The following is an 18740-nucleotide window of genomic DNA, read 5'->3' as shown; positions in this document are numbered from 1 at the left end:
GGGTACCCAGCAAGACCACCTGCAACGACTACATGGAATTTTTATGTTGTTCATAACTACGAGGCTTTTTAGTAAGTACTGTTTTGAAATTTAAAAAATGCATGCTAAGATGTCTCAATAATTTTATTTTCACATGAAAGCCTGTACCTTACTCTACGCACTGACGCCATTACAGTCTGATTCCTCCTTGTTTACGTTGTGTACTGAGTGTTTAAGATGCCTTCGATAGCGTGAGTCCCGCCGACTGTGAAGTACGGGCTGTTATAAGATTTCTTAGTGCTAAAGGCCTAAAAGCGATCGATATTCATCGTGAGATCTGTGCAGTTTACGCAGAAAACATTATGAGTGATGGAATGGTAAGAAAGTGGGTGAGAGCATTTAAAGATGGCAGCACAAAAGTGCATGATCAACAACGGAGTGGGCGTCCTTCGATCGTTAATGAAAGTTTGGTGAGGAAGTGGACAATAAGGTGAGAGAAAACAGACGCTTTACGATTTCCTCCTTGCGGGATGGCTTTCCTAATGTTTCTCGTAGTGTTTTGTATGGCATTGTGACCGAGCACTTGAATTACCGAAAATTGTGCGCACGTTGGGTACCGAAAATGTTGACGGATGTGCACAAAACCAAACGTTCAGACAGTGCATTGACTTTCCTTGAGCCTTACCACAACGACGGTAACGATTTCTTAAGCCAAATTGTTACGGGCGATGAAACATGGGTGGCCTACGTCACACCAGAATCAAAGCAACAGTGCATGGAAGATGAGAAGGGCATCATTATGCTGCAAGACAATGCCCATCCGCATGTGGCGAATCAGACCAAAGATCTCATCACATCTTTTCGATGGGAAACTCTAGATCATCCTCCGTACAACCCGGTTCTTGCGCCCAGTGACTACCATCTGTCCTTGCACTTGAAGAAACACCTGGGCGGTCAGCGTACTCAAGACGATGACGAAGTCAAAGCAGTGGTGATGCAGTGGTTTACAAGTCAGGCGGCACACTTCTATGAGGAGGGTATTCAAAAACTGGTACAACGTTATGACAAGTGCCTCAATATTGACGGAAATTATATAGAGAAGTAGATTAAGGTACAGGCTTTCAGGTAAAAATAAATTTATTGAGATATCTTAGCACGCCTTTCTTGTTAAATTTCAAAACGGTACTTGTTGTGACTTGGCAAGACAGCCAAGCCACTAGGAGAGGAAGCCGGACTTGGCAAGACAGCCAAGCCACTAGGATAGGAAGCCGAAAGGCACGCGTTTAAGCTCACGCAGGCGGTCTGGAACAGGTAAAGGAAGTTATAGTAGCAAAGAACGTACGTAGCTGCGGGAATATTTAACTTTAATCCATAATTGGTGAACATCGGTCTGACGGTACATGCATCACAAGATAAATAGCAATTGATAATGGCGCCTTGCTAGGTCGTAGCAAATGATGTAGCTGAAGGCTATGCTAACTATCGTCTCGGCAAATGAGAGCGTAATTTGTCAGTGAACCATCGCTAGCAAAGTCGGCTGTACAACTGGGGCGAGTGCTGGGAAGTGTCTCTAGACCTGCCGTGTGGCGGGCGCTCGGTCTGCAATCACTGATAGTGGCGACACGCGGGTCCGACGTATACTACCGGACCGCGGCCGATTTAAAGGCTACCACCTAGCAAATGTGGTGTCTGGCGGTGACACCACAGTACTTACTTAAAAAACACGCCTCGTATTAACAAAAATGAAGTGAACATACTTTTTTCCATATGTTCACCCGGTCATTGAAGTTACTGGTGCTGAAAGATTAACAGTATGCTGTGCACTGTCGTTAGGTATGTTATTAAAATCGAAGTCACGATATCGTATGACAGAATGTAAGACACGACTTAACACAAAAGACTGTTACGAAACTGGTAGCCTTATCGGACAATTGCCTGAGTGCAGCGCGCTTACCTCAACGTGTTCCGGTTCGATGATGACGATCATCGGCATGAAGAACGGTGCCCAGATGCGGAATATGGATCCCCACATGCGGTGCGCCGTCCTTCCCAGATCTTGAAGCACTGTAAAACAACCACACACTGAATGTAGAACGCAGACTGTACCCGGAAAATAAGTTCAAATGGTTCAAATGGCTCTGAGCACTATGGGACTAAACATCTGTGGTCATCAGTCCCCTAGAACTTAGAACTGCTTAAACCTAACTAACCTAAGGACATCACGCACATCCATGCCCGAGGCAGGATTCGAACCTGCGACCGTAGCAGTCACGCGGTTCCGGACTGTGCGCCTAGAACCGCTAGACCATCGCGGCCGGCGGGAAAATAAGTGCACAGAAGTAGTTTCTACAGATCAGAGTAACTATCATCAGTTATGAAACAAATTACTCATTACATTGTCATTACTCTCTCCAAAAGCAAATAAGTCGCTGAATAAGACGAATGATAAAAAATGATATCTAGGATTTTTCACCCACGTCTGTTTATGAACATGACTGCAAACTACTAAAATCTGCTACATCCCCATGCGTGATACTTCCAGCTTTAAAACATACACATACGTTAAACAGATGAGTACATTTTCAATTAGGAAATAAATTTCGCAGCTATATCGTGAAGTGAATCCGCTTGTACCATATCCCCTCTCTCCTCTTCAGAACACAACAGTCGGCTTTTATTTAAGCCAGAATTCAAACATTTATCGTGGTTCTCCGAAACTGCTTCTTTCCTCTCTTTTCCTTCGCCAAAGAAGAGAGTCACTCCATTATGCCTTCCTTTCAAAGCTTTGAGATTATATTCCGTCATTAGGTGAAACGTTTTCACACAGCGTCCAGTTCTCATCTTCCAAAGTTATAAATACATACCCAATGCCCCAGGCTCTGGCTAAGACATATCCTTTCTTTCAGGAATGCTGCAAGCTTCGCAGGAGAGCTTCTGTAAAGTTTGGAAGGTAGGAGTTGAGGTACTGGAAGAAAAGCTGTGAGGACGGGGCGTGAGTCGTGATTGGGTAGCTCAGTTGGTAGAGCAGTTGCCCGCGAAAGGCAAAGGTCTCAAGTTCGAGTTTCGGTCCAGCACACAGTTTTAATCTGCCAGGAAGTTTCACATACCCAATTAATTTGGGAAAGCCGAAGTATGCATTTACGAGTTAATCGTAGTGTAGTGGATGATATGGCCACAATTCCAGGGAGTTGGTGCGAATTCGGCGATGTACTGACTCATTCGCCTCATGTTTCTACTGTCTTACACAACAAAAAGTTAAAGTTGTTTGTCATTGCCGGCTGTGAGGCACCGATGGAGACGTTCAGCCACTGGATACATTTTATTTCGTCTCGTACAATAGCGCCTTTATGTGCGGAAATGAAGGCAGATTATGGTTGTATATCTGGTCGATGACAACATGATTAAAGCTTGAGCACAGGCTCGGACTGGGAAACCTGTATTGTTTTCAAAAAAACGTCCCGGGATTAACTGGAAATGATTTAGGGAGCCACGAAAACCTGAATCTGGAAATCCGGATTGGGATTCGAACCAACTCCCTCCTGGATGGGAGTCCAGCGTGCCACCGCATCGCGACCTCGCTCGTTGTCTTGAGAGAATCTGGAGATGGGTGACTCATGAGTTCCTATGAAGTTCTAGTCTCAAGTTCGTGCTGCTGGTGAGAAGGTGAGAGAGAAGGGCGAAAGTAAATCCCTGTGAGGACACAATTTCTGCTTTTCTTGAACCGCTCAAACAGAAATATCCCGATGAGCATACCATCATCAACAGTGTCACACTCAGTTCTCACTCTACCAAATAATGCAGTAATACTCAGGAAGTAATCCACAAAGTTGGCACAAGGTCACCACCTCTCCTGCCCTTGCGTTCAAATAGGAGTGGTGAAAATTTTTTTCCGTCGTCAGGTTTCGAACTGGCTATCTCCGCGTCGAGTGGGCTGATACAGGCTACGCAGATCGGTGTGGCAGTTAATGACACTTGCTTATATTTTACTCTGAAATACGTCGCTATAAACATTCATTTCACGCTATCATTCTGACGTGGAAAGTGAATAGTTAGAACGTGAAATTATTAAACGCTATTGGGTTTATGGTGCCTGTGCATTTTGTGTTGCCTGTTATTTGTTTCACCACCAGCAGAATACCTGGCGTTGTCCAGGTAAGTATTTATTCGACTCTTGCTAGTCCATGTCCTGCTTCCCTCTCTTTCTCTCCACCTCCTCCTCCTGACCTCTCTATCCACTTCATCCTCCCCCCTCTCTTAATCTGCTCCTCCCCCCCTTTCCATCTCCTCCTCCCTTCCTCTAACTCAGTCTCCTCTTCTATCTACTCCTCACCCCCTCTATCTCCTCCTCCCACTGTTTCTGTTCATCTCCTCTTCCACCCTATCTCTTCCATCTCCTCTTCACCCTTTCTCTCTCCATTTCCTCCTCCCTCCCTGTCCATCTTCCCCTCTTCCCATTCTCTGTCCATTTCTTCCTCCCCCTGTCTTTCTCCTCCTCTCTCTCCCTCAGTTCATTTCATCCTCCTTCTTTTCTCTATCCATCCACCTACTCCTCTTCCCATTCTGTCGGTTTTCCCCTGCCACCTCTCTCTGTCCATCTCCTCCTCTCCTATATCTTTGTGCATCTCCTCCTTCACCCTCTCTGTCGTCCGATTTCTCCTTCTCCATTCTCTTTTCATGTTATGACCCCAGTAGCAGCTTGCTGGTTGTTATCCCTACTGCATTTCTTTCCAGACAGTAAGTAGTGTGGGCAACAGGCTACGTTCAAATCGATCCAGATTTTAGGGGGAGCTTTTTGGTAGTGGATTTTACTGCATACGCACATTTCATACATATTTAACATATTTCGCACATGTTTGTACACATAGTTCACGTGTATTTCTAGCAAATCTCATCCTGCAGATTAGTTTTCATGCAGCTCAAAGTTTACGACGCCTTACCTTCTGAACTATATGATGCATAATGATAAAATTTTGTAAGTACACCTACCGGCGTATGTGAATACTATCTGCAACATCTGTTGCGTAGAGTCGGCAGGAAAGAAGTAATAAATTTGAGCGTCGTGCAAGATAAGGTAGTTTTTCACGCATCTCGGTGTTCATGACTTTATATTTCGTCAACTATGTGTAGTACAATTAGATAATTTTGCAGGTACATTCAGTAGTATATGTGAATACGGTCTGTAAAATCTGTCTCGAATACACTTAGTAATAATCTCAAATTTCAGATTATGTATAAACTTTTCTGCATGTCACTAAGTGCTCTTACTCTCAGTTTCTGGATAAATAAATCCTGAGCTTACGCACGCGTTATAGGGTTCCCTTATTTTTCACTCTCACCCCCACCCCGTTAATAGGTAAGTGGTTCTTACCCCCACAGCGATTCTTTCCACGCAGTAGGCGATATGTGTACCAAGGTTGAAATCAGTCCAATGGCTTAGAAGGACATGTGGAACATATATATATTTCTATAACATGTATGGATTCGTAATAACAAACACTTTGTAGTTTTCACTGCAGGAATATGATCTGGAGCTTGAGAGTTCCGTTAGCGTAAAAGAGAAGGTGACTGAAATGCTAGTTTCGTGGGAAGCTTCCCAGGTGGTCGACTGTTTGTTAGCAGACCGTCTTAGATGCAGTGGTCTTGCTGTTATCACACACCCACTTAGGAGAATACCCTGTTGGTTCAGAGTCACGGCATGACATTCGCAACAAGCACATAAAATGCCAAAATTCTGTTGTATTTCGATAGCTACAGATGGCACGCACGTCCTTCTTCAGAGGAAGATGATGTTTTGGGACAGGAAGGCATCGAGTCGGAAAAAAAATTTGGAAATTCCTATGGGACCAAACTGCTGAGGTCAATGGGCCCTAGGCTTACAGTTGACAGCATAGTCTAACAAGTAACACCAGTTGGCTAGACCATGCCTATCACTGAAATTCTCTTTGAGAAGTGGTCGGCATTCAGTTGGTTCTCTAACTTACATAGGTCATTCATTGTGCACCCACAGTTCAGTATTTTTCCTACCATACAGTTTAGAAGTACTGTGAGCTAACTGATTGCGGCACTGGATCACTGAACACTCGGTATACACATCAACATCTTTACTATCATTTTCATTAGACTTTTGTGTTCTTCTATGAGACACATTGTCCCAGAATTAAGCTAAAAATACTTCCCATCCTGCAATTCTGACCAATGTCTTCAGTAGGCTTCCTTTGGCTATAAGGTAAATGCCAGAACCGTTCCAGATACAACCGACTGGGACTCCCTGCCCTCCACTGCGAGCTCGTCTGGTATGGGGATCCCCTCCCACACACTCCTGACTGGGACTCCCTGTCCCCCACCGCCAGCGCTTGTGGTATGGGAATCCCCTCCGAGTTACTCCCGACTGGAGCTCACTGCCCCCACTGCTGGCTCACCTACTATTCGGCTGAAAAGTCTCTGTCGCTAACACGAGGTCATTACTGCAACAGCCCGCTGTACCTGAACTAGACAATAAAAAATATTTAATAAACTAAGCGTAACCAAGAAAGGTCAAGTAGTGGCTCCATATGCAGATCCAGGTTTATCCCCTGAAACAACTTCTGCTGTCACTGCATACGACATATGTAAGTAGTTTATCTCTAATGACACGACAATGTCACAGTTGACGACGAACAAAAGCAATGAAAGGAAGTGTGGAAAAGATAGTCTTACGGAATATTAGCACACTTTTTAAAAATAGTTCAGAAATGTGTCTGGCTCATCTGTGAATACGTTTCATAATTGTTTCTACCGAATCGTTAAGTCGATTATCTGCAGTTGTAATCGTGTATATCTCCGACTGCAAATTCACTCCTATTAAGACGAATTCTTCGTTGTGCTACAATAATCGACAATTCAGCCATTAAGGCACATTTAGTACTGTGCCTAATGGATGAATTCCCGACATGTTAAGGCATTTGTAAGTATTAAGTGTCTTGAAAGGACGATATAAGATGAACATCAACAAAAGCAAAACGAGGATAATGGAATGTAGTCAAATTAAATCGGGTGAGGCTGCGGGAAATAGATTAGGAAATGAGACGCTTAAAGTAGTAAATGAGTTTTGCTATTTGGGGAGCAAAATAACTGATGATGGTCGAAATAGAGATGATATAAAATGTAGACTGGCAATGGCTAGGAAAGCGTTTCTGAAGAAGAGAAATTTGTTAACATTGAGTATAGATTTAAGTGTCAGGAAGTCGTTTCTGAAAGTATTTGTATGGAGTGTAGTCATGTATGGAAGTGAAACATGGTCGATAAATAGTTTAGACAAGAAGAGAATAGAAGCTTTCGGAATGTGGTGCTACAGAAGAATGCTGAAGATTAGATGGGTAGATCACATAACTAATGAGGAGGTATTGAATAGAATTGGAGAGAAATTTCTGGCACAACTTGACTAGAAGAAGGGATCGGTTAGTAGATCATATTCTGAAGCATCAAGGGATCACGAATTTAGTATTGGAAAGCAGCCTAGACGGTAAAAATCGTAGAGGGAGAGCAAGAGATGAATATACTAAACAGATTAAGAAGGATGTAGGTTGCAGTAGGTACTGAGAGATGAAGAACCTTGCACAGGATAGAGTAGCATGGAGAGCTGCATCAAACCAGTCTCTGTACTGAAGACCACAACAACAACAACAATGATCGGAATCTACTTTAAGTATGAATATTCTGTTGGTGAACAAGTTATGAACTGATTCGCGGAATAAAATAATGAACATACGATTCCAAGGATGTTGCTACCTGCAAATGTGCTGAATGACCTTAGTCTGCAAAACAAGAACCACAACTGAAAACAACATCATTTTTGAAAAGCTACCCTTATAGTAAATAAATAATAGTTCATTTGTATTGCATAAATCTTTATTATTTTTCTACTTAAGTGTCCCGAAACACTCATATGTATTCTGTGTCATTTCTGTTCGATCGTAATAGTTAATGCGAATTGGATTCCCTGGTTTGCTTGCGATGAGTGCAGTCAGTCGTGTTGCTATTGTCGCATATGACGTCCTCGACATTCTACCTGTCACATCACATTCTTTAACTGCAGCTTTCCTTTGCTAATTACGTATTCGTTGCATGGTGTTCGAAATACATGCGGCGCTGGTACTATTTCTTCTGCAACGTGGCCTTCCTAAGAAAAAAGTGTTAGTGTTATATCTCTAGTATAAGAAAAGTGAAGGTGGAATCTCAAAATAAGTGCACAAATAAAATAGAAAAATAGAATTTACGACTCGTTTTTCTTTTATTTGTGGGTTTAGTTTGCACTTAGAGAAGAGATCTCTAGCAATGTTAGAAGTCCCTTTTGACTGGATATTCGTTCATCAGAGCGCAGTTCGCTTGCGCTGTCAAATGTATCGAAATACAATGGAATAACCACTGGTCTACCGGGTGGAAGACTGCAGTCTCAAGCGTCACCGCTCTCCACAGAGGGACAGTGCACACGTGCGCGTTGAGTCCCGCCACGGCCAACGACGCACCTGGCCGTCGAGCTCTCGTCACAGCAAAGAACCTGACTCGGCCGCTCGCTCATCGGGTTCCGCGAAGTGTATTCTTGTAACCAGAATATGAAGCGACTCCGCCGCAGACAGCAGTCGCTGAACCCGCTCTACCTGCTCTCGCTCAAGGCCAACCACCGGAACCGCTTCTCTGCCTCTCGTCCAGTCACTGAACCCGTGCGCTGCGCAGATTTACGCTTTGGCGGGACCGCTAAAGCTGGAGACAAAATTACATACACGATTCCTCGGTTATCCTCGGCATCCAACGCGAAACGAGTGTCTTAAACTCAAGTGAGTGCCTCCAATGACCTGACACGAATGTATACGTGTTGGTGAAGGTCTCTCGGGTCTCCACCCGGGTGGTAGAGTTGATTTATCGCAAAGTTTCGGGAAGTGTCATACTACTCATCTTCGCCAGAAGATACTTCCCGAAACGTCGCGATATATCAACGCTACCACACGGGAGACCCGAGAAACTTGCATCAGCAGCATAAGCCGGGAAAGCCTACAGTCACATATAAGTGTGTGTTGTTCGTAGCCGTCACGGAACGGGAGCAAGTTGTTGTGCAAATAACTCGCTGCGACTGCGCTGGTGGGTCACCTCTTGCTTCTGCATGTAGTCACTTGTGTCCACTGTCAAGACGTGCAAAACATCGCCGAATGGCTTGTGACCCTCTGCCATCTACGAACAGTATGCGTGCTATTAAGCGGAGCCCCACCAATAACGTAATCTCCCACATGCACAACTCTTATGGATGTACTTGTCTTGATGGTCGTTGGTTGTCGGGGATTGCGGTTCCGTAGATCAGTTTTATCACTGAGCTGTGTTGGCTTCATACACTACTGCCCATTAATATTGCTACACCACGAACATGACGTGCTACAGACGCGAAATTTAACCGACAGGAAGAAGATGCTGTGATATGCAAATGATTAGCTTTTCAGAGCATTCACACGAAGTTGACGCCGGTGGCGACACCTACGAGCTGACATGAGGAAAGTTTCCAACCGATTTCTCATACACAAATAGCAGTTGACCGGCGTTGCCTGGTGAAACGTTGTTGTGATGCCTCGTGTAAGGAGGAGAAATGCCTACCATCACATTTCCGACTTTGATAAAGGTCGGATTGTAGCCTATCGCGATTGCGGTTTATCGTTTCGCGACATTGCTGCTCGCGTTAGTCGAGATCCAATGACTGTTAGCAAAATGTGGAATCGGTGGATTCAGGAGGGTAATACGGAACGCCGTGCTGGATCCCAACTGCCTCGTATCACTAGCAGTCGAGATGTCAGGCATCTTATTCGCATGGCTGTAACGGATCGTGCAGCCACGTCTCGATCCCTGAGTCAACAAGTGGGGACGTTTGAAAGACAACAACCATCTGCACGAACAGTTCGACAACGTTTGCAGCAGCATGGACTAGCAGCTCGGAGACCATGGCTGCAGTTACCCTTGACGCTGCATCACAGACAGGAGCGCCTGCGATGGTGTGTTCAACGACGAACCTGCGTGCACGAATGGTAAAACGTCAATTTCGAATGAATCCAGGTTCTGTTTACAGCATCATGATGGTCGCATCAGTGTTTGGCGACATCACGGTGAACGCACATTAGAAGCGTGTATTCGTCATCGCCATATTGGCGTATAACCCGGCGTGATGGTATTGGGTGCCATTGGTTACACGTCTCGGTCACCTCTTGTTTGCATTGACGGCACTTTGAACACTGGACGTTACATTTCAGATATGTTACGACCCGTGGCTCTACCCTTCATTCGATCCCTGCGAAACCCTACATTTCAACAGGATAATGCACGACCGAATGTTGCAGGTCCTATACGGGCCTATCTGGGTACAGAAAATGTTCGACTGCTGCCCTGGCCAGCACATTCTCCAGATCTCTCACCAATTGAAAACGTCTGGTCAATGGCGGCCGAACAACTGGCTGGTCACAATACGCCAGTCACTACTCTGGATGAACTGTGGTATCGTGTTGAAGCTGCATGGGGAGCTGTACCTGTAAACGCCATCCAAGCTCTGTTCGACTCAATGCCCAGGCGTATCAATGCCGCTATTACGGCCAGAGGTGGTTGTTCTGGGTACTGATTTCTCAGAATCTATGCTCCCAAATTGCGTGAAAGTGTAATCAGAAGTCAGTTCCAGTATATTTGTCGAATTAATACCCGTTTACCTTCTGCATTTCTTCTTGGTATAGCAATTTTAATGGCCAGTAGTTCATTTAATTTATCAGAAGAGAAGCGAATTCAGTAGCATTATTTCACGGTGTGTCGTATTACACGCTTAAAAGATTTTCACATATAATTTGCCATTGAACCCTTGAGTAGTACATGTCTTTGCACATTGCTCTAAGCGAGAGGATGAAGTAGTTGTCTTGTGAAGACGAGCTTCTGTTGCAGCAAATATACTGAGAAACACAAGAACACTGCTCCAATCTTCTAAACGTCAGGGCTGCTATATTTTTCTTCGCGGTGACTCGAACACGTAGTGGTATCACAAAGCAGCTTCACATTGTACGATTAAATCGAACAGTAGAATGGAAAGCTTAGGAAGGTACAGATGGCTCAAGGTAAGCAGCTTTCCTAAATTTTGGCTGTTATCATAATCGGCTACTGCGAGGTGAAGTCTTTCACCATTATACGTAATCTATCAGCTGCATACAGCCAGCATCTGATCAGGAATCCCCAGCTAGTTTATAAATTCTTTTTTTATTACTCTCCGAATAACCACTTGGGACATTTTCAGTGAGTGCAGGAGAATGGATGACTGAGTAGCACGAACAGATCGACGATTTTCCAATTTATTGTGTACGTACGTGCAGAGACTCCGCGCAGGTAAAGGTGGAAGCTGTAGTTTTCCGGACTCTACTTGTCAACTTTTTTGTAGTTACTACACCAAACACAAGAAATTCAACTTCCTTTACACTTCATCTTTCTTTCTTGTTCGTATTATAATACGGGCTAGTTTTCTGTCTGTTCTCCTTATTTCACTTGAAATGTCCTCAACCTTTTCCTTCTTGAATATTTTATGTTTATCTGTTACTGTCTTGTCGTTAGTTGACAGGAAACGTTAAGCCAACCATATGGTAGAAATACCAACGAAAGATAAGGTTTCCTTACATTATTTTACCACGAATGACGCTTCCTTGGACTAAGGCGCAAATCAAAAACGTAGGTGGGACGTTCAATAAATGATGAAACATGTTTGTTTTCTTCGCCAAATTTCGTTTGAAAAAATGCGGAATCTGTTGTGGAGCATTCCCGCTTCAGCCCCTATAGTTTCACGAAGTTCCCACTAGTGGCGGCGCTATGCATAGACTCCAAAATGGCGTCTGCAACGGAGGTGCGTTCCAGGCAGACAGCTGTCACCGAGTGTTTTTTGGTGGAAAAAATACTCACAGGCGCTTGTAGAATGTCCACAGAGACCTGGCAGTGAACAAAAGCACGGTGAGTCGTTGGGCGAGGCAACAAGGTCACGCAGACCTGTCCCATCTCCCTTATGCCGGCCGGCCGCACACGGCTGTGGCTCCTGCAGTGTTGAGACGTGCGGACACTCTCACTCGAGGTGATCGTCACCACAGAAATGCAAACTAACTACGCAAGGCGTCACACAGGTCTGCGCACCGGAGAAGAGGCCACAAAAGCTTCATTGGACTGTCCTTCCTCATCCATCCGATAGTCCGGATCTCGTACCTTCCGACTTCCATCTGTTTGGCCCAATGAAAGATGCACTCCTCGGGAAGCAGCAAGACGTTGGCTCCAAGGTCGATCATCGGAGTGGTACCAGGCGGGCGTACACACGTCCTCCCAGTAAGCGGGCGTAAGGCTATCGCAACGAACGGAGGTTATGTTGAGAAACAGGACTTTGTAGCCAAAAGACTGGGAAATAATATAGCGTATTGGAATTCTGAATAAAACCAATCTGCTTTCAAAAAATTGTGTTGCAAGACTTATTGAACACCCCTCGTATTTATGATACTGACTGACGACTAAGAATCGTACATAACGTTCCATCCTAATTTGAGGCAAGTAGCATTTTTTTATTATTTAGATCATTTTTTCACGTTACAAACCGAAAAATTTGAATTGTATAACAACGCTTTGTCGTAATCTGAGAAGGATGATAAAACTTTGCACACAAATGGTTTGCTCTCAGCAGTCCGTCGACTATCGGACATACGGTTTCCCCCTTATGACAGGGAAGTATGTTTACATAGAGATTACGGTATGTCAAATACGATTTTTCGTGCTTATGTTTCCACTGAAAGTTGTTTCATTAGTGGCGGGAGCAACATTCACTTCTGGCCATCCTCGAGTGTTTTTATTATCCTGATAAAGTACTGGTTAACATTGTATCACATACAAAGAAAAAAAAGGCATTCTAAAAATCCGGAAATAACTGGTTTTATTTTTATTTTGTTACAACTAATCGCAAAGCGTTTCAAACTTTAGTTCCCAGCTTCAAGCAGCAGCGGTATCATCAGACAGTCTAAGTTCGCATGCTGCAAGTAATGACCTACGATTCCCGTTCTTTTGTCAGGATAGAAACCAGCTGAAAGTCGATGTCAATTTTAGTTCCACATTCTTCGTAATATTCTCCCGTTTTATTTTCAGATATTCTGAAAAACTGATTCATCAATTATAATTTGAGGATATACGCTAAACCTGTTTTGTAGCAAACAAATAGCACAATACACATCAGTAAAATCAACTGTCTAACAAGTCCTAATCTGACAGTTTTATTTGTTCCATCATTTGTTCTCTCTTACACGGCTGGTATCTCGTGACATTTAGTAAATTATACGGAAATGCAAGTGTTTATTATAACTAAGAATTACAGTTAGTTCCACAAGAAAGTGTACGCCATAATTTTAAAAGTAACGTCCGCAGCGACTTCTCTGGTAGTGGTCTTTTGCACAGTGGATAGATAAATAGTGTGAAAGTTGAATGTTGCAGATTAAAATAAGTGCAAAATATTTAAAAGCTGAAAAATGTAGAATATTTATGAAAAATGCCTTCTGAGGTCCGTTAAGAAGCTATTTTGTTCGAACGTGGCAAACTGGGTGCTTCAAGAGGATAACGATCCGAAACATCGCAGCCATTTCTGTACAGCGTGGAAACAAGACAATGCGGTGTCCACGATGGATTGGCCTGCAATGTCTCCGGATGCAAACCCGATAGAAAATGTTTGGTCGTATATTAAGATAAAGCTTAAAGGAAAGCCAGTACATACTTTGAAGCAGCTGTCATAAAATCTCATGAAAAGCGTGCCAAAAAGGAGCCAAGTTATAATCGATAATGGCGGCGATTGATTTCACTATTAGGTAATTGCGCAATTAGTAATAACAAGTATTTTATGTACACATATATTGTATTTATAATAGTGTCTTTTATTTCATACAGATAACTACGTACACTTTCTTATCGAACTGACTGCACTATGTAAATTCGATTCCAACAAACTAAAACAAATTACCAACACTATGTCTTGGTTCTACGCAAAGGATGAAATAACGCTGAAGCACGCTGTACTACCAGCTGCGAACGCAGCTGAAGTCAGGGAATGTCGCAAATGCAGGAAGAGGGAAAACGAAACGTCGCTTGCAGATGTGACGGGTAACAGTTCAGTTTCACCGACTGGCGTAATTACAGCAGTCACGGACTTCTCTCAACTCCTCAATGGAAAATGTTACGTGCGTCTGGCTTGGCACTTCTCCATTATTGGTGTGGTTTGACAACTAGGCAAGGCGTTACTTTTCATCCAGTCAATATTAAGAGATTTTGTCACAAAAAACTGTTGCTGCCACAGTATCTTCGAAACAACTCCGCCAAACTGGGTGAGTGCGAATCATGCACTACTCTAGCAGCGAAGCTCCGTGCCGTTGTAGTTTTAGGGTAACAGAACCACTGAACTCCTAGTCCATTGCCAACACGAAACTAGAAGTTAAAAAAGAAATATGCCTTAGTTATTACCGCATCACGCCTCGCCGGAGGACAAAACCCATGACGCTCCTGCGAAGCCTCACTGAGAACAACACGCACAAATGTTTTGAGCAATCGAGAGATCGAATGCAGACGTTTGTGGATTCAAAGCAGTCCTCCTTCGAAGATCTTGAAGATGGACAATGCGTCTTTGATAAAAATACACGAATTAGCTTGTTTCGTGTCAGACCTCATAAAGGCATTTTTTGGCAGAGCGCAGGAAATTTACTGCGACTGATTTTATCCAATTTCATTAAAGTTGCCACAGTATAAGCAGAGCGATCGAGGCCTAAAATCAGTTGCGAACTAAATCATCAGTACAAGTAGTTACGTTTTTTTAATGCAAGCAGATTGCATTCTCTTGTTTGGAGTTGCAACATATTGACAATGAAAGAATGCACCGATAATTAGGGCGTAAATACAGAGTATGGAAGAGGGGTTCTTCGGCGCTCTAAGAATATAACGGAAACTACCATCTTGCGAATTTAATAATTTTACTATGAGAAATCTCAGATGGAGCCAAATATGATTGAAGCGATTTCATAAATTCACTGTAGCTCCATTCATTGACATATGGTCATGACACACTACAGATACGTAGAAAAACTCATAAAGTTTTGTTCGGCTGAAGCCGCACTTCAGGTTTCTGCCGCCAGAGCGCTCGAGAGCGCAGTGAGACAAAATAGCGACAGGAGCCGAGAAAGCGTATGTCGTGCTTGAAATGCACTCACATCAGTCAGTCATAACAGTGCAACGACACTTCAGGACGAAGTTCAACAAAGATCCACCAACTGCTAACTCCATTCGGCAATGGTATGCGCAGTTTAAAGCTTCTGGATGCCTCACGGTTTAAAGTTTACGGCCCCTTTTTCTTCTGCGAAAAAAACGTTACAGGACACGTGTATCTGGACATGCTGGAAAATTGGCGCATGCCACAACTGGAGACCGACAGCGCCGACTTCATCTTTCAACAGGATGGTGCTCCACTGCACTTCCATCATGATGTTCAGCATTTCTTAAACAGGAGATTGGAAAACCGATGGATCGGTCGTGGTGGAGATCATGATCAGCAATTCGTGTCATGGCCTCCACGCTCTCCCGACTTAACCCCATGCGATTTCTTTTTGTGGGGTTATGTGAAAGATTCAGTGTTTAAACCTCCTCTACCAAGAGACATGCCAGAACTGCGAGCTCGCATCAACGATGCTTTCGAACTCATTGATGGGGACATGCTGCCCCGAGTGTGGGAGGAACTTGATTATCGGCTTGATGTCTGCCAAATCACTAAAGGGGCACATATCGAACATTTGTGAATGCCTAAAAAAACTTTTTGAGTTTTTGTATGTGTGTGCAAAGCATTGTGAAAATATCTCAAATAATAAAGTTATTGTAGAGCTGTGAAATCGCTTCAATCATTTGTAATAACCCTGTACGTTCGTTCGTTTTGCGCTCAATCCACCCGTGGTTTGAAGCGATTACTTCGTAGTTCCACTCCACCCCTCCCTACATTGCAGCGGTCAAGATCACGGGTCCCCAGAAGCCGGCACCGAGATACAAGCGTAAAGTTGACTCACCGTGCCGGAAATACCTTGTGTTGCTTCGCTTGTTTACAAACACGGAGTTGGCAGTTGCGCAACAAGTGTTACTCGAGCTACTGCCCGTAGCCATTCTTGCATTCCTTTTTCGGCTGCAGTACGGATGGTAATGCGGCGCCTCCACGCAGAGGGTGTGACGTCGTTGTGACGCAACTTTTAAGCGGTTCACTGTCGCTGTTGAGGCAAGCCAGCAAATAAATTAGTTTTGAAGCGTGGTAAGAAACATTAAGGTACTAAAAGGTCTTGTACAAGGTGGGGCAAATAAAAGTGCCCCGCCAACAGTTTGAAACTATTCGTGGCAGCATTAACTGAGGCGGAAAAGATCTACAGCGATTTCCAACAGGATGGAGCAACAGCCAATAGAGCCAGCTGAGTCTTGGAGAACATTTACACAACCTTCACGCCTACAGGGTTGTTTGCAGAGGTCAGTCCGGCCGCAGCTCTAGCTGGCCACCCACGTCACCTGATCTGTCAGTGCACGATTACCTCGTGTGGAAAGCCATCAAGTCTAAGGTGTTCGCAACAACGCTGTCTTCAAGAACTGCAGCATAACATTTCGGATGAGACTACAACAATTCCAGCAGTCCAGCGTCGATTCTCCTTCAGCAACTTCCTGACTATGGTCCGAAGCGCCAAGAGATGAATAGTGGTCACTTGCAACATCTGCTATAGTCAGGTTGGTACTATATTACCTTTTATTCTGCTTTGTTACTTTACACACTGTAACTCTGTTCTCGGAGCCGCTTTTACTTGTCCCTTTCTCTCCTTCTATAAAGGCGCAGTAATTCCCCTGCAAATCGAACTGTGAAAATAACTGAAGGATGTGCACCTTATGTGTAAAACAAGCTTTCAGGTAAGTACAGGCGTAATACAACACACGTTGACAAGTGTAAATAGAACTCCTGTTACTTAAAAAACCAAACGCGAAAAAAGAAGTATTCGTGAAGAAAACTTACATGTGTTGTGGTCTTCCTCTGAAGATTTGTCTGATGCAGCTCTCCATGCTACTCTACCCCGTGCAGACCTGTTCATCTCCGAGTAAGTACTGCAACCTACATCCTTCTGAATCTCTTACTGTATATTAAATTGGTGATCCGTTGATGTCTCAGAATGTGTCCTATAAACAAATCCCTTCTTCTAGTCAGGTTGTGCCACAACCATCTTTTCTCCCCAATTCTACTCAGTACCACGTCATCACTTATGCGGTCTTCCCACGTAATCTTGAGTGCTCTTCTGTAGCAACACATTTAAAACTTTCCACTATTTTTTGTCTATACTCTTTATCGTCCTTGTTTCACTTCCATACATTACTATACTCCATGCAATTACTTTCAGAAACGACTTTCTAACACTTAAATCTATATCCGATGTTAAAATTTTTCTCTTCTACAGAAACAGTTTTCTTGTCCGAGTCAGTTTTCATTTTATACCCTCTCTACTTCGGCCATCATCAGTTATTTTGCTGCCTAAATACCAAAACTCGTCTGCTACATTTAGTTCCTCGTTTTCTAATCTAATACCCTCAACATCGCCTGATTTAATTCGATTACGTTCCATTATCCTTTTGTTTTTCGTGTTGCTGATGTTCATCTCATGTCTTCCTTTCAAGACATCGTCCATTACGTGCAACTGCTCCTCAAGTCCTTCGCTATTTGTGACAGAATTACAATGTCATCGGCAAACATCAAAGTTTTTTTTGTCCTTCATGAACTTTAATTCATTTTCCAAAGTTTCCTTTGATTTCTTTCACTGGATGGTCAACGTAGATGTTGAATAACATAGGGAATAGACTACAACCGTGTCTCACTCCCTTCTCAACCACTGCTTCCCTTTTATGCCCGCGGTCATTTATAACAGCCGTCTGGTTACTGTACAAGTTACAAGTAGCCTTGCGCACCCTGTATTTTACCTCTGCTGCCTTCAGAGTTTCAGAGTATTCCAGTCAACATTCTCAAAATCTTTCTCTAAGTCAACAAGTGCTATAAACGGAGGTTTGATTTACCTTAACCTACATTCTAAGATAAGTCGTAGTATCACCGTCGCATCACGTGATCCTACATTTATCCGGAATCGAAATTGATCTTCCCAGAGTTAGGCTTCTACCAGTTTTACATTCTTAATTTTATAGAGTTGCATTAAATGAAAAAGTGACACATTGATTTTTAAAAAATGTGAATATTTTAAACAGTTTGGAAAACGAGTGGTTTCAATAGGCATAGAATAATGGAAAAAATTAAGATATTTCATTGTATAACTTAATAATTGTATGTTACGTGACTTACCGTTTAAAAAAAAATAGCGACAGGCTCTGATGAACTACTGCGCTGCCGATAGCTATAATGTGTTGAAAAGGTACCGCTCATTTGCTAGCGCTACAGCTGAATGTGCTTCGTAGCAGTGGAGTGGCCACTTCCAGTTCTGACTGCATGGGTGGCGGTCGCGCATACGATGAGCAAATCGCGATTTCTCGGCGCACTTCAGTACCGACGCATCGTCGGAGGCACACAAGAGTGTTTCAAGGGCAAACCGCTGGCCAGCGTAGTCGTAGCGGCAAGAACTCCAGCCGCAGTGCAAGAGACCACTCGTTAACCTGACGCACAACTTGCGAGCTGTGTGCTGTTCAGGACCATCTGCTCTCAACGAGCA

General features: G+C 43.6%; 1 protein-coding gene across 1 annotated transcript in view; it reads right to left on the bottom strand.

The window, feature by feature from the left end:
* LOC126481209 (probable cytochrome P450 4aa1) overlaps window positions 1-18740 on the bottom strand; it is a 226720-nt gene that overhangs the window by 109575 nt on the left and 98405 nt on the right. The window contains exon 3 of the mRNA XM_050104811.1: window positions 1934-2043. Coding sequence (XP_049960768.1) covers window positions 1934-2043 — 110 coding nt within the window. The remainder of the gene's footprint in view (window positions 1-1933; window positions 2044-18740) is intronic.

This window comes from Schistocerca serialis, chromosome 5, assembly GCF_023864345.2.
Source record: "Schistocerca serialis cubense isolate TAMUIC-IGC-003099 chromosome 5, iqSchSeri2.2, whole genome shotgun sequence".
Lineage (NCBI taxonomy): Eukaryota > Metazoa > Arthropoda > Insecta > Orthoptera > Acrididae > Schistocerca > Schistocerca serialis.
Note: the sequence above shows the minus strand (reverse complement) of the source record. Positions and strands in the feature narration are given on the sequence as shown.